General features: G+C 35.1%; 1 protein-coding gene across 4 annotated transcripts in view; it reads right to left on the bottom strand.

Annotated features, from left to right (window-relative positions):
* The window catches only part of NLK (nemo like kinase), a 245,244-nt gene that overhangs the window by 97,273 nt on the left and 126,307 nt on the right, over positions 1–21,664 (bottom strand). For all 4 annotated transcript variants that reach the window (XR_013177722.1, XM_077165281.1, XM_077165282.1 and 1 more), the window contains one exon: positions 3,234–3,363. Coding sequence is in view for 3 of the 4 variants with exons in the window: in XM_077165281.1 (XP_077021396.1) it covers positions 3,234–3,363 (130 nt within the window). In the remaining variant the exon portion in view is untranslated. The remainder of the gene's footprint in view (positions 1–3,233; positions 3,364–21,664) is intronic.

Below are 21,664 nucleotides of genomic sequence, written 5' to 3'. Positions count from 1 at the left end.
TATTCTCTGACATATAAAAGTCACCCAAATTAAAATCCAACCTTACTACAATGACCAGATTAACTTCTACATGCCACCACTGTATGACATTCCTTTCTTCTCCCTCTATTGAATCAAATCTTAATTGCAAAAGGCTTGTCATAGGTTTTACCTTCTCCACGTTGAAGCATTTTTGAGTTTCTGAGTCTACCACCCTTTCTCTCTTTTACTAAAATTATGGTACTTGACCACCAGCATTCTCCTGAAAAGCTTTAAAAAAATGCAGATACCTTGGCTTCAGCTCCAGAGATTCCAAATTAGTAGACCTGGAGTGAGACCCATAAATCTGTGTTTTTAAGGCTCCCCTAGTTACTCAAATATGCTTGTAGGGACTGTCTGCTCTTTTCTATGTACACAAAACAAACTATCCTGTATTAACCATAACCATATGCACAGTACTCCATTAGCACCTTTATCATACTAATTATCACATTACTAAAACCATTTAAGCTCCTTGAGGGAAGAGATTTCTACAGAAGCTTGTATAGTTTGGGTATATCAGGTATGTGCAATAAATGTTTACTGAATTAATGAACGTGGCTCTGGAACCAGAAAGATTTAGGCTCCAATCCTGATCTACCTTGACCCTGGGCAAGTTACTTAAAACTCTAAACTTTGGTTTCCTCATCTGTAAAATAGGGATAACAAGCTTTATCTGACAAGATTTTTAAGGGTTAAGTGAATTAATGTCTGTCAAGCATCTAGGATACTTCTTGACACATAGCAACAAGTGTTAAATACTCGGTTCACCTTCTCAAAAAGGACCATGTTTTAAATTTGGGTATCCTCCTCATGACCATAGCACTGTGCTCTGTACAGAAAACATGACAAATAAACATTTGTTGCCTTAATTACATCCAATACCAGCTGCCTCTTAGACTGGTATTCTACACATACCAGATATGCTGGCCCTGAAATGCTTTTAAAGATAGATCTCAGAACACAGCAGAAATCCATTATTTATAAATAGTGGAGCTCTGTCATCTTCAGCTCTATCTATCTCATTTTTTAATGTTCCCACAAAGGTCACAGGTTCTCTTTTATGAAAGAATTCAGGAGCTCCAAACACTGGTTGCTGTGTGTTGACTGGTATGATTTTCAAGAATTCAGTTTGTCTCTTTTCTTATACACACAGTCAGACACTGTCTTTGTAACTTTATTAGTCACTCCATAGGAATGAGTCATGAGCAAAGACACCAGCACAGACAAATAGCAGTCTTTTATACAACCCTTCCTTTATATAAGAAGACAAGATTGGTCTGAGTATAATGAACCACTGAAGCCCTTAGTAAGCAAATTCCTGATGACAACTGTAAAATATTTCTTCACCGTGAACACCTTTACTTGAGTCTCTGATAATGAATATGAGATTTGCATGCTTTGATGTTAGGGTGGTACTCAAGCAAACTCGATAAATAAATAGGTAAACACCAGACAACATTCTAAATCACTTCTAAAATCTGAGGAATTAGTCATAAAATAGCAACTGAGGTGGCATGTTGAAAGTTATTAAAACAAACACACTGCTATGCAGTTCCAACTGACTAAAAGATACCAATATCTTTTGCAAAAAGTTCAAGAAAAGAGATTTTTAAGGAACAATGAGTAAAATGAAATATGTCAAATCAAGAAACTTCAATTCAATCACATTATAATTTTGATATTCCTAGTTTCACCAAATAATTCAAACTTTTGCAAATTTCTCTCAAAGTGAGACCCAAACTTTGGCCAAAGTTCTAAAAGGTTCCTGGGTAAACAAGCAGTCAGACTCATAGGAAATTATTTTTTTAAAATAAAGTTTTATTAAAATAGCATAAGTTGTGTACTATGTGCAGAACTTAAGGCAGTTTTTCTTTTCACATGAGACTGAAAACTAAGAGCCCAATGCTAACAACCCATAAGAAAATTTTATACACATCTATCTTTTAATTCAGGATTAGCTAATGAGAAGCTATCTGTCTGGGCAGGTCATGGTGGCTCAGCAGGCAGGAATGCTTGCCTGCGATGCCAGAGGACCCGGGTTCGATTCCCGGTGCCTGCCCATGTAAAAAAAAAAAAAAAAAATACAATGAGTCTATTCACCTAAAAGCTTACATCTCTAAACACAGCCATAATTAAAAGAACCCATATTATCTTAAGGGCTTAACTATTCTCTTTTTTTGGAGAAGAAAGTATTTCCCCCCATTTCTAACTTAATCCGTGATTTAAAATATTAAAGGAAAAAAAACCGAGGCATTTAACATTAGGGGCCAATTACTCCCACTTAAAACAATCCGACTATATATTACGCTCTTTTTTTTAATTATTTATTTTTTATTGATATATATATATTATATATTCATGTACCATGTAATCATCTAAAGTGTATAATCAATGGTTCACAATATCATCATATAGCTGTATTACACTCTATTTTTGTGAATATTAATATTTCCCCTCAGGTAAGTATTAACATTTACTTTGCATCAATCAATATTTACATGTCAATCAATAAATCTTTGAATTAACTTGAACTTCCTTAATATTCAATCACAAAAAGGGTATAATTTGCCTTGAAGTCTCAAACCCCTCAGTAATAACCTTGGTTGTGGTTCCTTATTTTCCTTACAATTGTATGCTCCTTTTTTATCGTTCAAAAAATATTTAATAGTTTATATTCTTAGAATTAAAAAAGACATTCAGACTGACAAATGCAGAATGCACACAATTCAGAAGCCAATCTGAAACTTAATAGGTTTGATGTTTCCTAATTTGGAGATTAGCCTTGTATAATTCATAGCTTAATTTCCAAACCTCGAAATGAAATTTTGATAAAATGGACTTCTTGGGTGATTCTAATATGTTGCCACAACTGAAAACCACTGACTTTGAGAGTGAACATTTAAGACAGTCATAAAGCCATAAAAGGGTATACATAAAGGGAAGGGAAGGGAAAGTATTGAAACAATACAGCTGAGAAAACTGTGTGCTTGTGTAAGTGTCTCTTTTGATCAATATGTGGGAACTGAAAGTCTATCAATAGGTATTCTAAAACCTCACTGATGTCCTTACTGCTTTTTGTAGAGTTTGGCATAAAATCATAGCTGATTTCCAAATTTTGCTTGCATGTGATCCTTTAACCCTTTCTTACTTTTTATTAATGCAATTAAGTAGGCTTAGGAAGCAAGTTTTCTCCAAATATCAGTTTCACTTACATTATCATGTTTAAAAAAACACAACATCTTCAATTCCCGGAAGACCCTTTTGCAAGAGACCAGATTCTGGAAGACGTTGGGCATCTTTTTGAGTGCTACTCTCTTTCCATCTCTTGGATCTGTTACTGACCTAAAAAAGCAATATTTGGGGGGAGAGGAAGAAAAAAAGAAAAATCAATTCCAAATCCTGCTTCAATGTTTTGGATCTTGACAAACATCTTTATCTTAAACCACTTAAAATGAAGTCTATTTAATAATGCTTTAAGGTATCAGTGAAAAAGCAGACAAAAAAGTACACACCTATAATCAAAGAAAATATTTAGCCTAATTCACCTGCCATGTCTTAAAAAAAAAAACTGCTGTCTAAATTTCTATAAACACTCTCTTCTTTTGAAAGTTCACTTAGCACTACACCTGAGGTAGGAGAGCAATTGGTGGTAAAGCCATTCTAAAGATGTAGAAATGAGAAAAAAGGAAGCATAGAACATGAGGTAACATGATCAAGGTTGAATTAGTTTTATGCTTTATTTTCAGAACCATATTCAAAATGGAAAAGAGAGACATTCAGAGATTATCACACTTAATCAAACATAGAGAACATAACTTAAATATTTTAATTTCTTTCAGTAGTATGGACTTCAGTACCACCAGTAGCTGAATGTGTCCCCTCCTCAGATATATGGGTACTAGCTCCACTAGGATCCCTCTTGCTCCTCGGTTATGATAACATTTACCCCTTTGTTTCCCAGTTTTTGGTGTGGTAGCTGTTTCTTGTAATTACTATCTTTTTATCCCTTTCTTCTCCTTTATTCCTTGTACATTTCCCAATGTTTGAAATATTAGTGTGGTTTCCATTTTCCTAACTAGACCTAATCAATATATATTAATCAAATAGTTAAAACAAACAAATCAATACATTTGGTAAACATGTAGGGTGGTACTCAAGCAAATTGATAAATTTTAAATTTGGCAAACTGATTTTCCATGATTTAGCCTAGAGCTTTTTTCTTCCACTCATCATACAAAGATGGGTTGTCCTCATAGAATTTATTCCTGTCAGATTTATTTTACTGGATTTTTGCCTATCATTTCTAGCTACCATTCATCTTTCAGTTCCTGTTTTAGTCATCCAGTGCTTTGGCTATCCCTCCCAGATTTATGTCATTTATAAATCTGATCCATGCTTTATCCAAGTTAAAGTTTTTAAGAGAACTGAGAACAGATCTCTGCAACAGATACAGCGACAAAAGCCACCTATGACACTGATATACTTATTCATTAATCACTCATTCAATTAACTACAATCAGAGAGTTTATTTTTTCATCTTTTCCACAAGAAATCAGACACCCACCAAATTGCCGTCCTGAAAATAAAGCTGTCCCACTATGTACTTATCAGCCTAAAAACCAGACCAAATTTCTTTTTGAACACCATGACTTCTTTGTGAATTCATCTTAGTGATTATTACACTTTCTTTTCTTAGTGTTTATAAAACTTTTAAATGATACATTCTAGTATTTTTTAAATAGCATAAAGGACTTCACTTTCTTCCATTTACTGAAAACTTGGTAAAACAATTAAGTATTTCAATTTCATGTTCTCAATAGCTTGCAATAACTAGACCAGGAGACCTCATAACATATTTGGCTGCTGCTTAAAAAACAACCCAAAACCACAACACTGCATATAATCCACAGAAACCAAGAGAGCAAAACAGGAGAGAAACTACAGACTATTAAACACATTTTTTCTAATTTGAATATTCCAGATACTAGGAGAGAAAAATACCAATGAAATAACTAGGAAAGAAATTTCCAAATCACACACTGTATTCAGTTGTTATGTCTCTCTAGTCTTCTTTAATCTGGAACTGTTATGAGCATTTCCTTGTCTTTCATGACTGACATTTTCGAAGAGTATAGGACAGTTATTTTGTATAATGTTCCTCAATTTGAGTTTGTCTGGCATTTCCTCATGGTTAGATTCAGGTTATGCATTTTTGGCAGGAATAACACCACAGAAGTGATGCTTCTCAGTGCATCATATTAGGAGGCATATGATGTTAGTTTGTCCCATTACTGCTGGTAACTTTGATTGCTTTGATGGGGTATGCCAGCTTTCTTCTCTGTAAAGTTTTTTCCCCTTGTGGTATACTATGAGACTCCTATGCCTCATCAAACTTTGATTCACTACCTTTTATATCTATCCATCGATGACTTTTGCCTGAATCAAATATTACTAGATAGTTGCCCAATGGTACTTTTAATGATTCTTAGATCTCTAACAGGCAGTCCAGCAAATAAATATTACTTTTCAAAAATGAGTAAATTGATTAACACAAAGTCCACTCCAAAGGCCTCATAAAGTTATATGCCTTCCCAACTTTTGAACACTTACTGGTCTTGACCACATTGTGGTGAAGAAAGTTGCTCTAAGATAAACCTACTCTGGGAAATACTTAATACAGGTTCAAGGTTAATATTGTGCTTCTTAAAGCTTTAAGGTGAAATTCACAAAGCAGCAGTTTATTATTCATGCAAAAGCCAGTCATGCTTATGGCTATAACAATATACTTCTAATGAACGTGAATAGCAGTGCAGTAATTTCATGCCATATTAAGTTTGTTCTCTCTTAACTTGAGGTAGCAGAACAGATAAGTGCAGAACATGTTAAATAGAAATATTTTTATTTTCTTTGTGTCTGAAAGATTTGTTGCACTTAGTTTTCTAAGCTCTGGGTTGGAAATACCTAAGAGACACAGTGCTGCAGTACCCTGGTTATTCCAACTGTATCTGTTAATGAACACCACCTAGGGCAACTTTCCTTATTTCAAAAAGCCACCTTCCTTCTACCTACAATTCACTTACTGGCCAGTTACTTTCCCTGCTAAATACTAGAGGCCCTAAATAAAACAGTGTATCTATCATTTTATCTGATCACTTTCCTAAGCGCTCAAGTTATATTCACAGGTGTTTACTTCCTAAATTTTAAATTAATGTTTGATTCTGGAAGTACCATGTTAAAAATAAAGTTTTAAGGGTAATGAGAAAGAATCCTTTTTACATCTGCCCAGATACATCAATCCTCTGCATTTAGAACACAAGTTCAACTGTTCTTTAAAAAGCCAGAAGAACACACAAGCCATTCTTCAGAGACATTCTTCAGAGTCAGTCAAAAAAATATACTAAAAAAGGAAGGTTTTCAGATTTGGTATGGTCATTTTGTTGTAGTTGTCTTAATCACAGGAAACTGTGACCATTGCCACAAATCTGTGGCAATTACCTACTGACAAGCAGAAAATTTGTAAAGAAATAAGAGTGAAACTTATTACTGGGGATACTTTTCCAAGCACTAGAATGTCACATTAAAACATACTAAAATTAGTACAACTAAAAAAAAAAATTAGTTTAACTATCCAGTAATAATTGGTAAGAAAACCCTTTTCCCCACATGTTTAATAATCTTAAAGTTGGTGGACCTGATACAGGTTTTTATGAGAATGCTTCAACTTGGTTAAGAAAATCAAGTTCTTTTAAGTCTATTCACATAAAGTTATAATTAGCAATCCTCTAGTTTTTGCTATATGTACTACAATTACTATGTCAACTGTACCAATCAGTATACATCTTAGTAATAGAATCTGTTAGTCTGATTTCCTTAAAAGTTATTTTTACTTGTATTTAGATAAGACTGCTTGAGAAACAATAGCAAATTACAAAGCAAAAATTTTTATGACAAATCTAGGAAATGTATCCTATTTGTACCTTATTCCTTGTTATATGTTCAAAGAAACTGTAAGTTCAGGAATAAGGAATGTATTTCTGTGTCTCTTAGGTCTTTCCAACCCAGAATTTTAATAGTGTGTAGTTTGATTCATTATGACATCATTTTACAAAGCTGCAGACTATTTAGAACAAACCTTCTAAGCCTCCCTGTCCCCTAACCCAAACACATAAAAAAAAAAAGATTCTCATCTTTTATATTTAGATAATTTCTTTCACCCATTGAAGTTATTTTTATGTTTATTCTTTTATGCTTAACCAATTCTGGTATTTGCAGAGCTACGTCTATATATAAGAAAGAGATTTTTTTCCAAGATACTTAAAAAATAATCCCCAAATTTATTTATCTGATATTCTAAGGGAAAAAAGGCCTTATACAACAGCTATACCAAAGCAATGAAATATTTAATTTCTTTTCATATCCTCCCAACATTATACCATTGATCAGAAAGCAAACACTACATTTAACTGAAAGAGTTAAATATGAGCTTAAACATCCTCACTCTCTGTGTTTAAGTAAGTATAAATATTTAAAAAGTGAGAACACACAGTTTGGTCTGTGCACTGATGCAGAAAGTATATGGGTGCAACGATCCCAGCAGATGAGACAGGACTGGTCCATTCTAATCTGTAGTAAGAAACCCAGGGGCACTGGTAAGGGAGGAGGGAAAGGAACAAGCAACTATCCAATATGAAAGGCCTATTACCAGTAAGAAGACCTAACTTTTAAAACCTTCCCCTGGCTCCCCCATCCACCAGTAATTATCAGATACCTTAAAATACAGCAGGAAAGTAATTTTATGTTAATCTCTGTGGTCCTAGGGATTATTTGAGTATACTCTAGACCATGAATTAATTAGTTCTACCTTTACTGCAGATGCCAGGGAGATATAGAAACTCTTCCTCTTCAGTCACTGTCACATATCTCTGTGAAGAATTTGACCCAACTGCAGGAAAGCTGCCATGCTGCCTTTTCAATGGAAATTTTCTCATGTTAGGGGGTAACTATGACACAGCCCAGTTTGCCAAATCTAGGTAGTTTTCATGGTCCACCAGTCACAGTCCTCCTAGAAAGACTCATGAATAGTGCATAGAGAGGAAAACCAGTTGCAGTGAAGGAAAGGTTTCTGTGCAGAGGCACAAAGGAAAATAATTCACAACTACATCTCTGTTTTGCCATTTAACAACTCAGACTGGGCAAGGAGATTACAAAGAGTAACTGAGGTTAAAACTGTTACATTAAAACGCACTTCCTTTAAATCCCACTGATCAATTCCTGAGAGATATGTGCTCACTAATAGGAACACTGAGAAATACAGATAAAAACAAAACAAAACAAAACAAAATTTAAAATGGCAATTTTGTTGCCAGTAAGTTTATAAAGACAGAAAATTCCAAAGGAAAGAAATGGACAGTTTTCTTCACACAGTAGGTTTAAAACAGTATGGCTTTGCAGAGGCCACAAATCTTAATTAATTTAAAAATATAAAGTCCACATCAGAAAAAAATCTACGTTTTTTTTTTAATTTCCATAGAGAATACTTAATATTTTGGTAGCTATGCTAATATTCTAGAAATTTCTAAATATAAAATGTAAGTCCTAATATGCTATCAATTAAAGTAAGTTGTTTGAACATATATTAGTAAAAAGACATTTTTGAGATTGAGTATGGCTTGGAATTGTGGTTATAAATAAAATATCCATATAAACATATATATATATATATATATATATATATATATATATATATAGAGCATATATAGGTGAACTGACACAAGTTCAGAGATTTGTTTTAAAATGCTTTTGCAACAACAATAAAATAGGATAGACGAAGCAAAACTTGATAATTACTGAACTGGATAGTAGGTATAACTGCATACTGTCTTTACAGAAAAGTTTAAAACAAATGTATTTTTGAAAATTTTAAAAATAAAAAAATGAACTGATTTATAAAAGATACTATTTCCATTAATAACAAAAAATATCCAATATTTAGGGTAAAGTAACTAAAACTATGCAAGACCTCTATACAAAAAAAAGATAAAAAAAACATTTTTGAGAGAAAGTCAAGACTTAAATGGAGAAATACCATATTCAAAGGACTAGAAAACTTAATAGGTAAAAATTTCAATTCTTCTCAAATGATTTTATGGATTTAATACAGTTTCAATCAAAATCCAAAAAAAAAAAAGTGTTCTTTTTGTGGAACTGGACAAACTAGTTCAATAATTTATTTGGAAATATAAATGTGCCAAGAATAGCTAAGACACTCTTGAAGAAGAAGAACTTGGGAGAAAATACTCATTAGATATGAAGACATTTATTTATTTATTTTTTTGCATGGGCAGGCCCTGGGAATCAAACCCAGGTCTCTGGCATGGCAGGCGAGAACTCTGCTTGCTAAGCCACTGTGGTCCACCCATGAAGAATTTTTCTAAAGCCACAGTAATTAAGATAGTATAATTCTGGGGCAAGGAGACAAACCAATGAAACAAAATCTATTCAATGAAACAGAAATGTGATCCAGAAGAAGATTCTCGTATATATGGGCTTTTGGTTTACCATGAAAGTGGCTCTGCAGAGCAGTGCAGACAATAAGTTTGTGCCAGTTATTAAGCTATTGTCTCTCAGTTTCAAATCCATCCACTCATATACACTGCTCTGTGATGCTGGGGCTAGGACTCAGAAAACCCCTTTCAATTTTGCCACCATGTTCCATGTTAGGCTCTGCAGTAGGGGATGCTAGAGGAAGACTGTAAGCCTACAAGATGAAGGACTTTGTTTCTTTCTCTGGGCTTTCTGTTTATGTGTTACTCTAGCAACATGTCTTCATTCCTAGCAGCAGTAGTAGTGCCTTCCTATAGCAGCAGCAGAATCCAGTTTATAGTTTTCCCAACACATGCAGAAGCAGCCCTACTGCATTCCCGGTTGCAAGACTAATTAATACCAGTGAAGCAGTACCTTCTCCTTAGAGGTCTAAGTTTCAGTTGCACAGGTGCTAAATTTTAATAATTTCAACCTCCTTCGTTAATCCCTAATCGTTTATTAGGGATTATAGCTGCTACTTCAGTGAAACTTCAGTGTTCTCTTCTGCCTTTTTAGTTACCTAGTGGAAAACTGTATACTTAATCATTAATTTTTTTCATAGTCAACTCTCTTTAAATAACTGGTATGATTTCTTTATCCTCAATGGACCTTGATAGATACAATAGTCTTTTGAAGGTATGGTACTGGAACAACTGGATATCCATATGGAAATACAAAATGATCTTTCGGGCCTATTACACACTATATACAAAAATAAGTTCCAATACTAGTGGTCAATGAGAGGGAGAGGTAAGGAGTATGGAATGTATAACTTATTTCTTTTTATTTCTTTTTCTGGAGTGATGCAAATGTTCTAAAAAAATGATCATGGTGATGAATACACAACTATGTGACGATACTGTGAGCCACTGACTGTACACCATGTATGGACTGTATGATTGTGAAGATTTGTCAATAAAAATATATTTTAAAAAAGTTCCAGGTGAACTGTACATATAAATGTGAAAAAAAATCATACAGCTTTTGGAAAATAACATATAAAAAATACCTTCATGATCTTGAGGTAAGAAAAGACTTGTTAAATAGACAACTAAAAGCACTAATCACTATGGACAAGATTGATATATTTAACTACTTTAAAATCAAAAACTTTTTTTCATATCCACACATTGTTAAGAGAGTAAAACACAAGTTACAGAGTAGAATATGCTTATAACATATATCAGAGACAAAAGACTCTTATCTAGATGTAGACAGAACTCCGACAAAAGAAAAAAAAGGGCTTGAATAGGTACTTCATGAAAACCTGATTGAAACCTGAGAATTGTCATGTTATATGCCTTCTACCTTTACAACCTTTCCATATATACTCCACTGTCATTTTATCACGTTCTTTAAAGCAGCTATTACCAAATTTAGCATATGAGAACAAACTGGTGGGCCTTAGGGAAAAAACCCACAAAAATAAAACAATACTATTCCATTAAATTTGTGCCAGGGCCTAGGAATTTGTACTTTTAAAAGCTTCCATCCTTTTACTTTCAATCTGTCTGTTGAATAGGCTGTGTTTCCTATAAGTAGCGTAAGATTGGACCATGCTTTTTATACAATCTGCAAATATATTTTAATTGGTGAGTTTAATCTATTTACATACAATGCTATTATTGATAATGAAGTAATTACTTAATTACTTGTCATTATGCTATTTGTTTTCTATATCATATCTTCTTGTTTCTCAGTTCCCCCAACAATTTTGTTTGAATTTTTCTAGTTTAACATTTTGATAACCACTTTATTTCTTCTTCTATATATATTTTAGTTATTTTCTTATTGGTTGTGCTGGTTTGAAAGGATGTATGTACCCTTGAAAAGCCATGTTTTAACCAGAATCCCATTTTGTAAAGGCAGAATAATCCGTATTCAATACTGTATGTAATTAGATCATCTCTCTGGAGATGTAACCCAATCAAGAGTGGCTGTTAAGCCGGATTAGGTAACAACATGTCTCCACCTATTGGGGTGGGTCTTGATCAGTTTCTGGAGTCCTATAAAAGAGGAAACATTTTGGGGAATAGGGGAGATTCACAGAGAGCAGAGCAGAACGACATAGCCATGAGAAGCAGAGTCCACCAGCCAATGACCTTTGGAGATGAAGAAGGAAAATGCCTCCCGGGAAACTTCATGAAACAGGAAGTCAGGAGAGAAAGCTAGCAGATGACGCCATGTTCACCATGTGCCCTTCCAGCTGAGAGAGAAAGCCTGACTATGTTCACTATGTGCCTTCTCACTTGAGAGAGAAACCCTGAGCTTCATCAGCCTTCTTGAACCAAGGTTTCTTTCCTTGGATGCCTTAGATTGACATTTCTATAGACTTGCTTTAATTGGGACATTTTCTTGGCCTAAGAACTGTAAACTAGCAACTTATTAAATTCCCCTTTAAAAAGCCATTCTGTCCTTGGTATATTGCATTCCAGCAGCTAGCAAACTAGAACATTGGTTATCATGGGGATAACAGTTAACATCCTAAATTTAGTTTTTTTTATGCATGGGCAGGCACCAGGAATCGAACCCAGGTCTCCAGCATGATAACATCCTAGATTTAAAACAACTGAGTTTTAAACTTAGCTCAATAGTATGCATAATATACTGTGATCCTACCTGGATTTGTCCAATGCTCTTTATGTTTTTATGATTACAAATTACATCTTTACACTCTATATGCCCATTAACAGATATATAATTATTGTTTTACACATTTGTCTTTAAAATCATATAAGAAACAAAAAAAGAAATTACCTATCAAAAATACAATAACATGATCTTTGGTATCTACCTATGTAGTTACCTTAACCATTAATCTTTATTTCTTCACATGGCTCTAATGTCCTTTTGCTTCAGCCCAAAGGACTCCCCTTTACATTTCTTATATGGAAGGTCTACGATAGACTCCTGGGCTTTTCTTTATCTGGGAAATTCCTACTTTCTTCTCTATTTTAGAAAAACAGTATTCATGGATATAGAATTATTAGCTGGCAGTTTATTTCATTTAGCACTTTAAATATATCATCTCAATGTCTTCTTGCCTCCACGGTTTCTGATCTTACTGAGGATCTTGTATATGTGACAAGTCACTTCTCTCTTGCTGCTTTTAAGATTCTATCTTTGGCATTTGACAGTTTTATTAACATTTTGAGCATATCTATTTGGAATTCATTGTGCTTCTTAGATGTGTAGATTCATGTCTTTCATCAAAATTGGGAGGTTTTCAGCCATTATTTCTTCCATATTTTTTCTGTCCCCTTTTCTTCCTCCTCTCTGAGACTCCTGTAATGTATATGTTGGTATGCTTGAAGGAGGTTCTGCAGGTCCCGTAGGTTCTGTTAATTTCTCTTCATTGTTTTTTTGTAATTCAACTGTCCTGTCTTTGAGTTTTCTGAGTCTTTCTTTTGCAGGCTCAAATATGCTACTGAATCCCTTTAGGAAATTTTTATATTTCAGCTGCAGGATTTTTATTTGGTTCCTTTATGATTTCAATCTCTTTATTGATATTCCCTACTTGTTCATATATTGTCATCTCATGTCCTTTAGTTTTGTGTCCATGCTTTCCTTCAGCTCTACGAGCATATTTAAAACAGTTAAAGTCTTTGCCTAGTAAGTTTAAGTCTAGGGTCCCCTCAGGGATAGTATCTATTGATTTCTCTTTGTTCCTGTGAATTGGCCATACTTTCCAATTTCTTTGTATGCTTTGAATTTTTTCACTGAGAACTCTACATTTTAAATATTCTTTAATGTGATAACTCTGGAAATCAGATTTTCCCCTCACTTCAGGGATTGTTATTGTTGTCTGATAAGGAAGCAATCACATGTTTAGTGACTTTTCTTTTTTTTTTAACAAGGCAGGCACCGGGAATTAAACTCGGGTCTCCGGCATGGCAGGCAAAAACTCTGCCACCATGGCCCACCCTGCTTAGTGACTTTATACATTATTTCTGCAGTCTATCATGTGTGTTCTGTTATCTCCATAGTCAGATAATGACCTGACAGAGACTTCTTTAAATGCTGAGACAAAGGGAAAATAAAGATTAAAAAAAATGTTATGTCTCTTTAAATCCCCTCAATTGACACTGTTGGGGAAGTGACATGGAAGTGCAGGTCCAAATCACATAACTCTGTTTCTAGAGGGCCCTACTGCAATCTTGACATCAGCAATTCAGGCTACTTCGCCACGGCTGCCAAGAAATATCAAAATTCACCAAAGTTCACCTGGCTCTTTTTCCATCAAGTACTCAACTGGACATTGGAAGTGTTGATAGTGAACAACACTATCACTTTCATGGAAATAGTATCACAAGAGAGCTGGGGTTATATAATGTCAGACAAAATAAATTTTACTCAAAAACTGCTGTAAGACACAATAAGTACCCTGAATGAAGCTAAATGTATGATTGAGGTAGAAGGGCTGGGGGCATGTATGAAACAGAAGGAAAGATAGAGGATAAAGACTGGGATGGCATAACTTAGGAATGCTTAGAGTGGACAATGATGAAGAGTCATTGTACAAATAGAAAAAACATTTTTGATGAGGGAGAATAAATGAATGTCAATACTCTAAGGTGTTGGAAATGGATGGTATACAAGAAAAAGTACAATCAGTGCAAGCTAGGGAGTGCCTATAGTCAACAGTAACATTGTAATATACTTCCACTGAATGTAACAAAGGTATAATGCCAAAACTAAAAGTCAACAGGCAGGGGGCATGAGGGAGGGGTATGGATTAGTTGTGGAAGAAAAGGAAATGTCTTCATATAGATTATGGTGGTGAAGGCATGTCTATATACTTAGGTTGGATTGTATGAAGTGTGAATAAAACTGTTTAAAAATGAACAGAGAACTTGCCAAAACCCAACCAAAACCATTCCTGCCAAACCTAAAGAATACCTAGGGCATTTATATAAGATTTGACAAAGGTTCCATGCACTAGGGTAACTTTCCAGAAACCTGTAACCTCCAGATGGGTCTCCAGGTAATAAGTGCTGAAATGTAGAGGGGCCAGGCTTTCCAGAACAGCATCTGTTTTATCTTCCTATCCAGTATTATTGACAGCCCCTTTTCTACATGAAAAACTTAGAATGAGCATAGCCCAAAAACCCCTAAAGAGTGGGAGAAAGATCAAAAGTGGTGGTGGAGTTACACAGAGAAGGTGGGGTTTTAACAAATGAGTATGACTCCTGAATCATTATATTGATATTTCTTTTAGTCTCTAGTATCTTAGAGCAGCTGGAAGTAAACACCTAAAATTGTAGAATTGTAACTCATATTCAAACCCAAACCAAACTCTGAAGTCTGTTCTACAATTAATCATTGCACTATGCTTTCAAATTTATTGTTTTTGTATGTATTTTTTTCACAAAAAAGAAAAATAAAGTCGATTGTAAGGATAAAAAAAAAACCAATTGGCCATTAAAAATAAAAAAGGAATAGAGAGAAATAAGTGGCAGAAAATACTGAGAAAGAGATGCACCTATTCATTGTCATGTACCTATTCACTGTCAGTAGGGAAACTTGAGAGGTGCAATCCCTTGGAGGGCAGTGTAGTGGTTCCACCAAGTCCAGGGGTGGGGTTGCTCAGTACATACCTGGAGTAACAAAATGTGGGGTTGAAAATGGACATTTGCACACAGTGTTTAGGGCCACAGTGTTCCCAATTCACAATGGATGGAGGTGGCTTAAGGGTACAACTGAGGAATGGAAGGGAGATCTATGGTGTTTACATACAACAGACTACTGAGCTTCCACAAGAAGGAATGAAGTTGTGAGGCATGCAACTAGGTGAATGAACCTTAAGGGCTGTACGCTGAATGAAACGTCAGAAACAAAATGTCAAATATTATCATGCCCTACTCATATGGACTAACTATAAAATAAAAACTCGGTGAACTAAAGTCAAGAGCATGGGTTATCAGGTTGGGGCCTATTGTAAAAGTCCTAGATTGTAAGCACTTACAGCAGTCACATATATTCAGAAGTTATAACTGTTATTTCTAAATTCTGAGATCCTGAGCTGTTTGAAAGAAAGATAACCTGCTCTTTTCCAGAAATTTCGGGTATTTATGTGACACCTGAGACTCCGAATTAGAGCTCTGAGGTATGCATGTCACAGTAACTCGTACAGGAACTGCTTAAAAAGTTGAAAAAGTAATTAGACTTCGACTAGAGATATGAAGGAAGCCGTCCTGAATAGGACTAAGGTAAAATAGAAGGTAAAAGATGATATTGCTCACATATTAAAACTCCAACTTCTGTGTGAGAGCAAAGGGTGCAAAATTTGGTGCAAAATTTGTAAAATTTGTATTTTGGGTAGTAGTGCACTGCCTAATTCAACTTGTATGGTCAGTTTAGTTGAATACCATAAGTACATGGAATCTTGAATAAGGCATAAGGTTTTGTTGGTTTGTCCAGGTTAATGTGATGCCCCAATATATCCCATAGCAATGTGGGTAGTGAATAAAGAAGTATTTGCAAAGTCCCCACAGGGACTGGGAAGAAAGAAGGAAATATTCAACTTTCGCATTTGGAAAATTTCTTATCTTCTTGCAAGCAGTAGAAACAGCCAAACCCCATAGGTCAAGCCCTTGATCTTGGCATCCGCCCCTATGAAACTTATTACTGCAAAGGACAGGCTAAGTCTACTTAAAATTATGCCTAAGAGTCACCCCCAGAGACCCTCTTTTTGTTGCTCAGATGTGGCCTTTCTCTCTAAGCCAACTTGGCAAGTGAACTCACTGCTCTCCCCCCTGCATGGGACATGACTCCCAGGGGTGTAAATCTCCTTGGTAACATGGGACAGAATTACTGGAATGAGCCGGGACCTAGCATCATAGGATTGAGAAAGCCTTCTTGACCAAAAGGGGAAAGAGAGAAATGAGACAAAATAAAGTGTCAGTGGCTGAGAGATTTTAAACACAGTCAAGAGGTTATCCTGGAGGTTATTCATATGTATTAGATAGATACCCCTTTTTAGTTAATGGTGTTTTGGAGTGGTTGGAAAGAAGTACCTGAAACTGCTGAATTGTGTTTCAGTAGCCTTGATTCTTGAAGAAAGTGTAAAAAGATATAACTTGAACAATGTGACTGTGTGATTATGAAAGCCTTGTGTCTGATACCCCTTTCATCCATGGTATGGACAAATGAGTAAAAAATATATAGATAAAAAAATAAATGAATAATAGGGGATAAGGGGTAAAATAAATTGGGTAGATAGAAATACTAGGGGTCAATGAGAGGGAGGGATAAGGGGTATGGCATGTATGAGTTTTTTCTTTCTTTTTCTAGAGTGATACAAATATCCTAAAAAATTATCATGGTTGTGAATACACAACTATGCGGTGATACTGTAAACCATTATTGTATACCATGTATGGACTGTGTATGAAGATTTGTCAATAAAAAATTTTTTTTTTAAAAAAAAGGGCTAAATTAATTACATAAATACATGGCAAGATTAGCTATCCAGGGCTTGGTTTAAGGACTGGCAATTATGTGATGCATGAATTCAGGACTCTTACAGAATTAGGGTTGATACAAGCATTCTCAATTTTATCTTTTCACTGTGTTCCTGCTCTGCCCCACCAAGTTCACACAAATACACAAATCCAATTCAAGAACTATATGAAATTCCTTGCATTCCATACAAGAACTGGTGTGCCATGACTCTGTGCATGTTTTGTCCTCTCAATTAAAAGTTCTCTTCCTGTCTGCCTGGCAAACTATTGCTCACTCTTCATGATTCTGTGGAAGCATTACTTGGTAAAGTCTTTTCTAATCTTACCAACTTTTGAATTTGAAATGATACTTCCTCTACATGTCCCTCACTGCAAACTGCATATACCTTTTTATAGTATTTACTATACCATGTGTTCTAGTTGCTAGCTGCCAGAATGCAATATACCAGAAATGGAATGGCTTTTAAAAAGGGGAATTTAATAAGTTGCTAGATTACAGTTCTAAGGTCAAGAAAATGTCCAAATTAAAACAAGTTTAGAGAAATGTCCAATCTATGGCATCCAGGGAATGATACCTTGATTCAAAAAGGTCGATGATGTTCAACATTTCTCTTTCAGCTGGAGGGGCACATGGCAAACATGGTGGCATCTGCTGGCTTTCTCATGGCTCTAGAAAAAGGCACTCTCTCCAAAATGTTTCCTCTTTTAAAGGATTCCAGTAAGCAACTCCACCTTCAATGGGTAGAGACACACCTCCATGGAAATCATCTAACCAAAAATTACCACCCACAACTGGATGGGTCACCTCTCCATGGGAACAATCAAAATGCTCCCACTGAGCAATATAGAATGAGCATTAAAGGACACGGCTTTTCTGGGGTCCACCACAGATTCAAACCAGCACACCATGTAAACAATCATTTCTACTCACTCCATCTCTGAATTCTTGGACGCCCTTACCTTTATCATTTACCTTCACATCCCAGGTAACTGGGGCATTGGTTAGTACTGAATAAATGATAGGAGAATGAATTAGTAAATTTACTTAAAATCTGTGGTGATTCTTTATTGATAGCTAAACAGGAAAATATCCCTGTTCGCCATCAAATCTCTGAACAAATTTTGTTTATATATTTTCAGGGATTGAATCATGTCCCCCAAAAAAGAAATGTTCAAATCCTAACTCCTTTGAATGTTAACCCATTTGTAAACAAAGACCTTGGAAGATGGGGGAAAAAAAAGCATTTAGGGTGTGACTGTGAAAACCTCATGGCTTAAACACTCCCTTTATCCAGGTTACAGACATAAGTGAAAAAATAAGGACAGAAAATAAATTAAAATGGGGGGATAAGGGGTAGAAACAAATGGGTAGATTGAAATACTACTGGTCAGTGAGAGGGAAGGGTAAGGGGTATTGGATATATAAGTTTTTCCTTTTTATTTCTTTTTCTGAAGTTACGCAAATATTCTAAACATGATCATGGTGACGAATACAAAACTATGTGATAATATTGTGAGCCACTGATTGTATACTTTGGATGGATTAGACAGTGTGTGAAGATATCTCAATAAAAATATTTTCTAAAAAAGAAAAAAATTGCTATAAGAGACAAAGACATTTTATATTGATAAAAGGGTCCATTCACAAACATGATAAACATATACAGAACATAGCAGCAGGATACACATTCTTCTCAAGGGCATGTGGAACACTGCCCAGGATAGATTATATGGTAAACCATAAAATAATTCTCAATAAATTTAAAAAGACTGAAATCATACAAAATACCTACTTCAACTACAATGGAATGAAACTAGAAATTGATAACAAAAAACTGGAAAATTTGCAAATAAGTGGAACTTAAACGATATACTCTTACATAACCAAAGGGTCAAAGAAGAAACCACTAGAGAAATTAAATACCTGAATGAAAATAAAAATGCAACAAACAAAAACTTATGGGACACAGAGAAAGCCATGCTGAGAGGAAATTCAGAGCTGTAAATACCTACATTTTAAAAAGATGAAAGATCTCAACCAAAAGCCTAACTTTACACCTCAAGGAAAACAAAAGGGAGAGAACACTAGCAGAAGGAAGGAAATAATAAAGATCAGAGCAGTGATAAGTGAAAGAGAGAACAGAAAAACAAGAGAGAGACAACAAAACCCAAAGTTGATTCTTTAAAAAGAGCAACAAGATTAACAACCTTTTAGCTAAACTACATGGAAGAGAGAAGTAAATAAGTAAAATCAGAAATGAAAGCATTACTATTGCCCTTAGAGAAATTATAAAGATGATAAGAAAACACTATGAACAACTGTATGCCAAAAAAATTAATCTAAATGAAATGGATAAATTCCTAGAAATATACAAACTACCTACACCAGCTCATAAAGTAACGGAAAATCTCAACAATAACAAGACCAATAACAAGAAAATATATTGAATAAGTAATCAAAAGACCTCCAATAAAGAAACATCTGGGGTCAGATGGCTTTACTAGTAAATTCTACTGAACATTTAAAATTATACTGACTATACAAAATTTATGCTCAATGCAGTTAATGAGAAATTGTATGTATTCAAATCTGTGCATTTAAAAGCATGTATGTCCCCCTTAATCCACACTGCTTCACTCACGCACACTGTGATGATTATTATTGTGAATGTATCTTATAGATGAATTTGCATCTATAGTCATTTGATTACATATATGGCTGCTTACATCTATAATCAACAATGGAGTTCACCCTCAGCTATGAAGGGTGTCTCCTTGCTGTCTTAAAAGGATGTCTTAAAACCAGAAATAAGGATTTCAGAAGTCAAAAAGAATAATTTCTGCTTCTTTATCAGTCAGCCAGCTTCTCCTGGGGAATTCAACTTCAAATTTCAAACTTGTGGCCTGCCCTATGAAACTTAGATGTGCCGATCCCCAGAGTCATGTGAGTCAATTCCTATAATAAATTTCTTAATATTAAAAAAAAAGCACATATGCCTACAACTTTCATTACATTCTCTAAAAGATTTATCTTGTATTAGAGGGCAATTAATATTTGGCTTACCTGAACTGAAATTCTGGTATCACCTACTACTAGAGTGTCTCTGGCATTTATCAGTTCTTATTTTCATGTTTCCTATTATGTTACTGGAAACACAGGTGCTGGAATGTAAGAATCACAGTATGCAGACATATCCCAATTTCACAAAGGAAGTTTTGAGATAAATGCTTTAATATTTTCACTACAAATAAACTGAAAATTATTTTAAAATGGTAATGTACAGGAAAACATTGTTTTGTTCATACAAATAAAGCACATAAAATTTGGTTGAAGATAGTAAATTCTAAAAACTTTTAAAAGTTTAAGAAATGAATCTCGCTTGGGGTATGTTTCCAACAGAATAGAACAGTGGATAAGTGAGTCATGTTTTATGCATTCCATAGGGTCTTCAACCAATGGATGCTATAGATCTGGGTAAGTTTTGGAAAACATATTTGGGAATAAAATACTGACAAATATTGTAATTTACTCCTGATTTTATAGTTTGTCAACAGAGCAATAAAGGAAATTAAATAAATCAACCACAATAGGCACATAAAATATAGCAACAACATATGTTTTATATGTATAAATAAACTGTTTGTGTTCTGGTATGGGATGAAGCCTTGACTCCAGGCACTAAGCGTCCTAGCTAGCATGACTCAGGGAGCAGAGTGATAAAAATGAGCTAACAAAGTCTACTTCTGACCCACCAGTGGAAATGGGAATGGGCTCAAAAGCTGCAAGTGAGACAGCAAGGGCTTTCTTCTACGGCCTATGGGTAAGTCATCAAATACTCTTTATGGCTCACTTAAGAAGGGGTGGAGAGGATCTAACAGCTTTAACATCTGGCAGGGATTTATCTGCTGAGACCTTACTTTTCCCCAAATCCTTTTTTTTTTCACTAGCAAACGACACTTGAAACCCTTTGAAAAGGAATGGATATTTTTTCTCATTTGTAAAGCCAGTTATATAGAGAAATGGAGATAAAAATGCCATACCAGTTAAAAATGGAAGCACACCAGTCTTTTGATAAAACAAAAATTTTAAATTTTTATAGGACCAGTTTAAAATACACATACAGATTGAGCTTCTGGGTCAAGATGGCAGCTTAAAAACATGTGCATTTTAGTTCGTCCTCCAGAACAACTACTAAATAACCAGAAACAGTACAGAACAACTCCCAGAGCCACAATAGTGACCAGACACAAAGTGTACCCCAGTCTGGACCAGCTGGACCGGCTGCGAGCACCCCCCAGAACCATGAGTTTCCAAAGCTGTGGGGGCCAGGGCCCCTCCGCCACAGGTCACTTCCCAGAGGGGAAAGGAAAGAACTTTACCAGCAGCAGGGACTTGGCACAATCAAACACCAATTATGGAACTAATTAACAAATTCTGACTACTAAAAGTAAGCCCCCAGCTTAGGTGAACCTGATCAAAGCAGAGGTTGCTCATTTTTGCCCCAGTGCCAAGGGGGCAGGACTGACAGAAAAAGGGGAAAGAAAAAAGAAGGAAACAGAGGTTTTTGTGGCTGTGTATCTACAAAGGCTTGACTGCA

Source organism: Tamandua tetradactyla, chromosome 6, assembly GCF_023851605.1.
Source record: "Tamandua tetradactyla isolate mTamTet1 chromosome 6, mTamTet1.pri, whole genome shotgun sequence".
NCBI lineage: Eukaryota > Metazoa > Chordata > Mammalia > Pilosa > Myrmecophagidae > Tamandua > Tamandua tetradactyla.
Note: the sequence above shows the minus strand (reverse complement) of the source record. Positions and strands in the feature narration are given on the sequence as shown.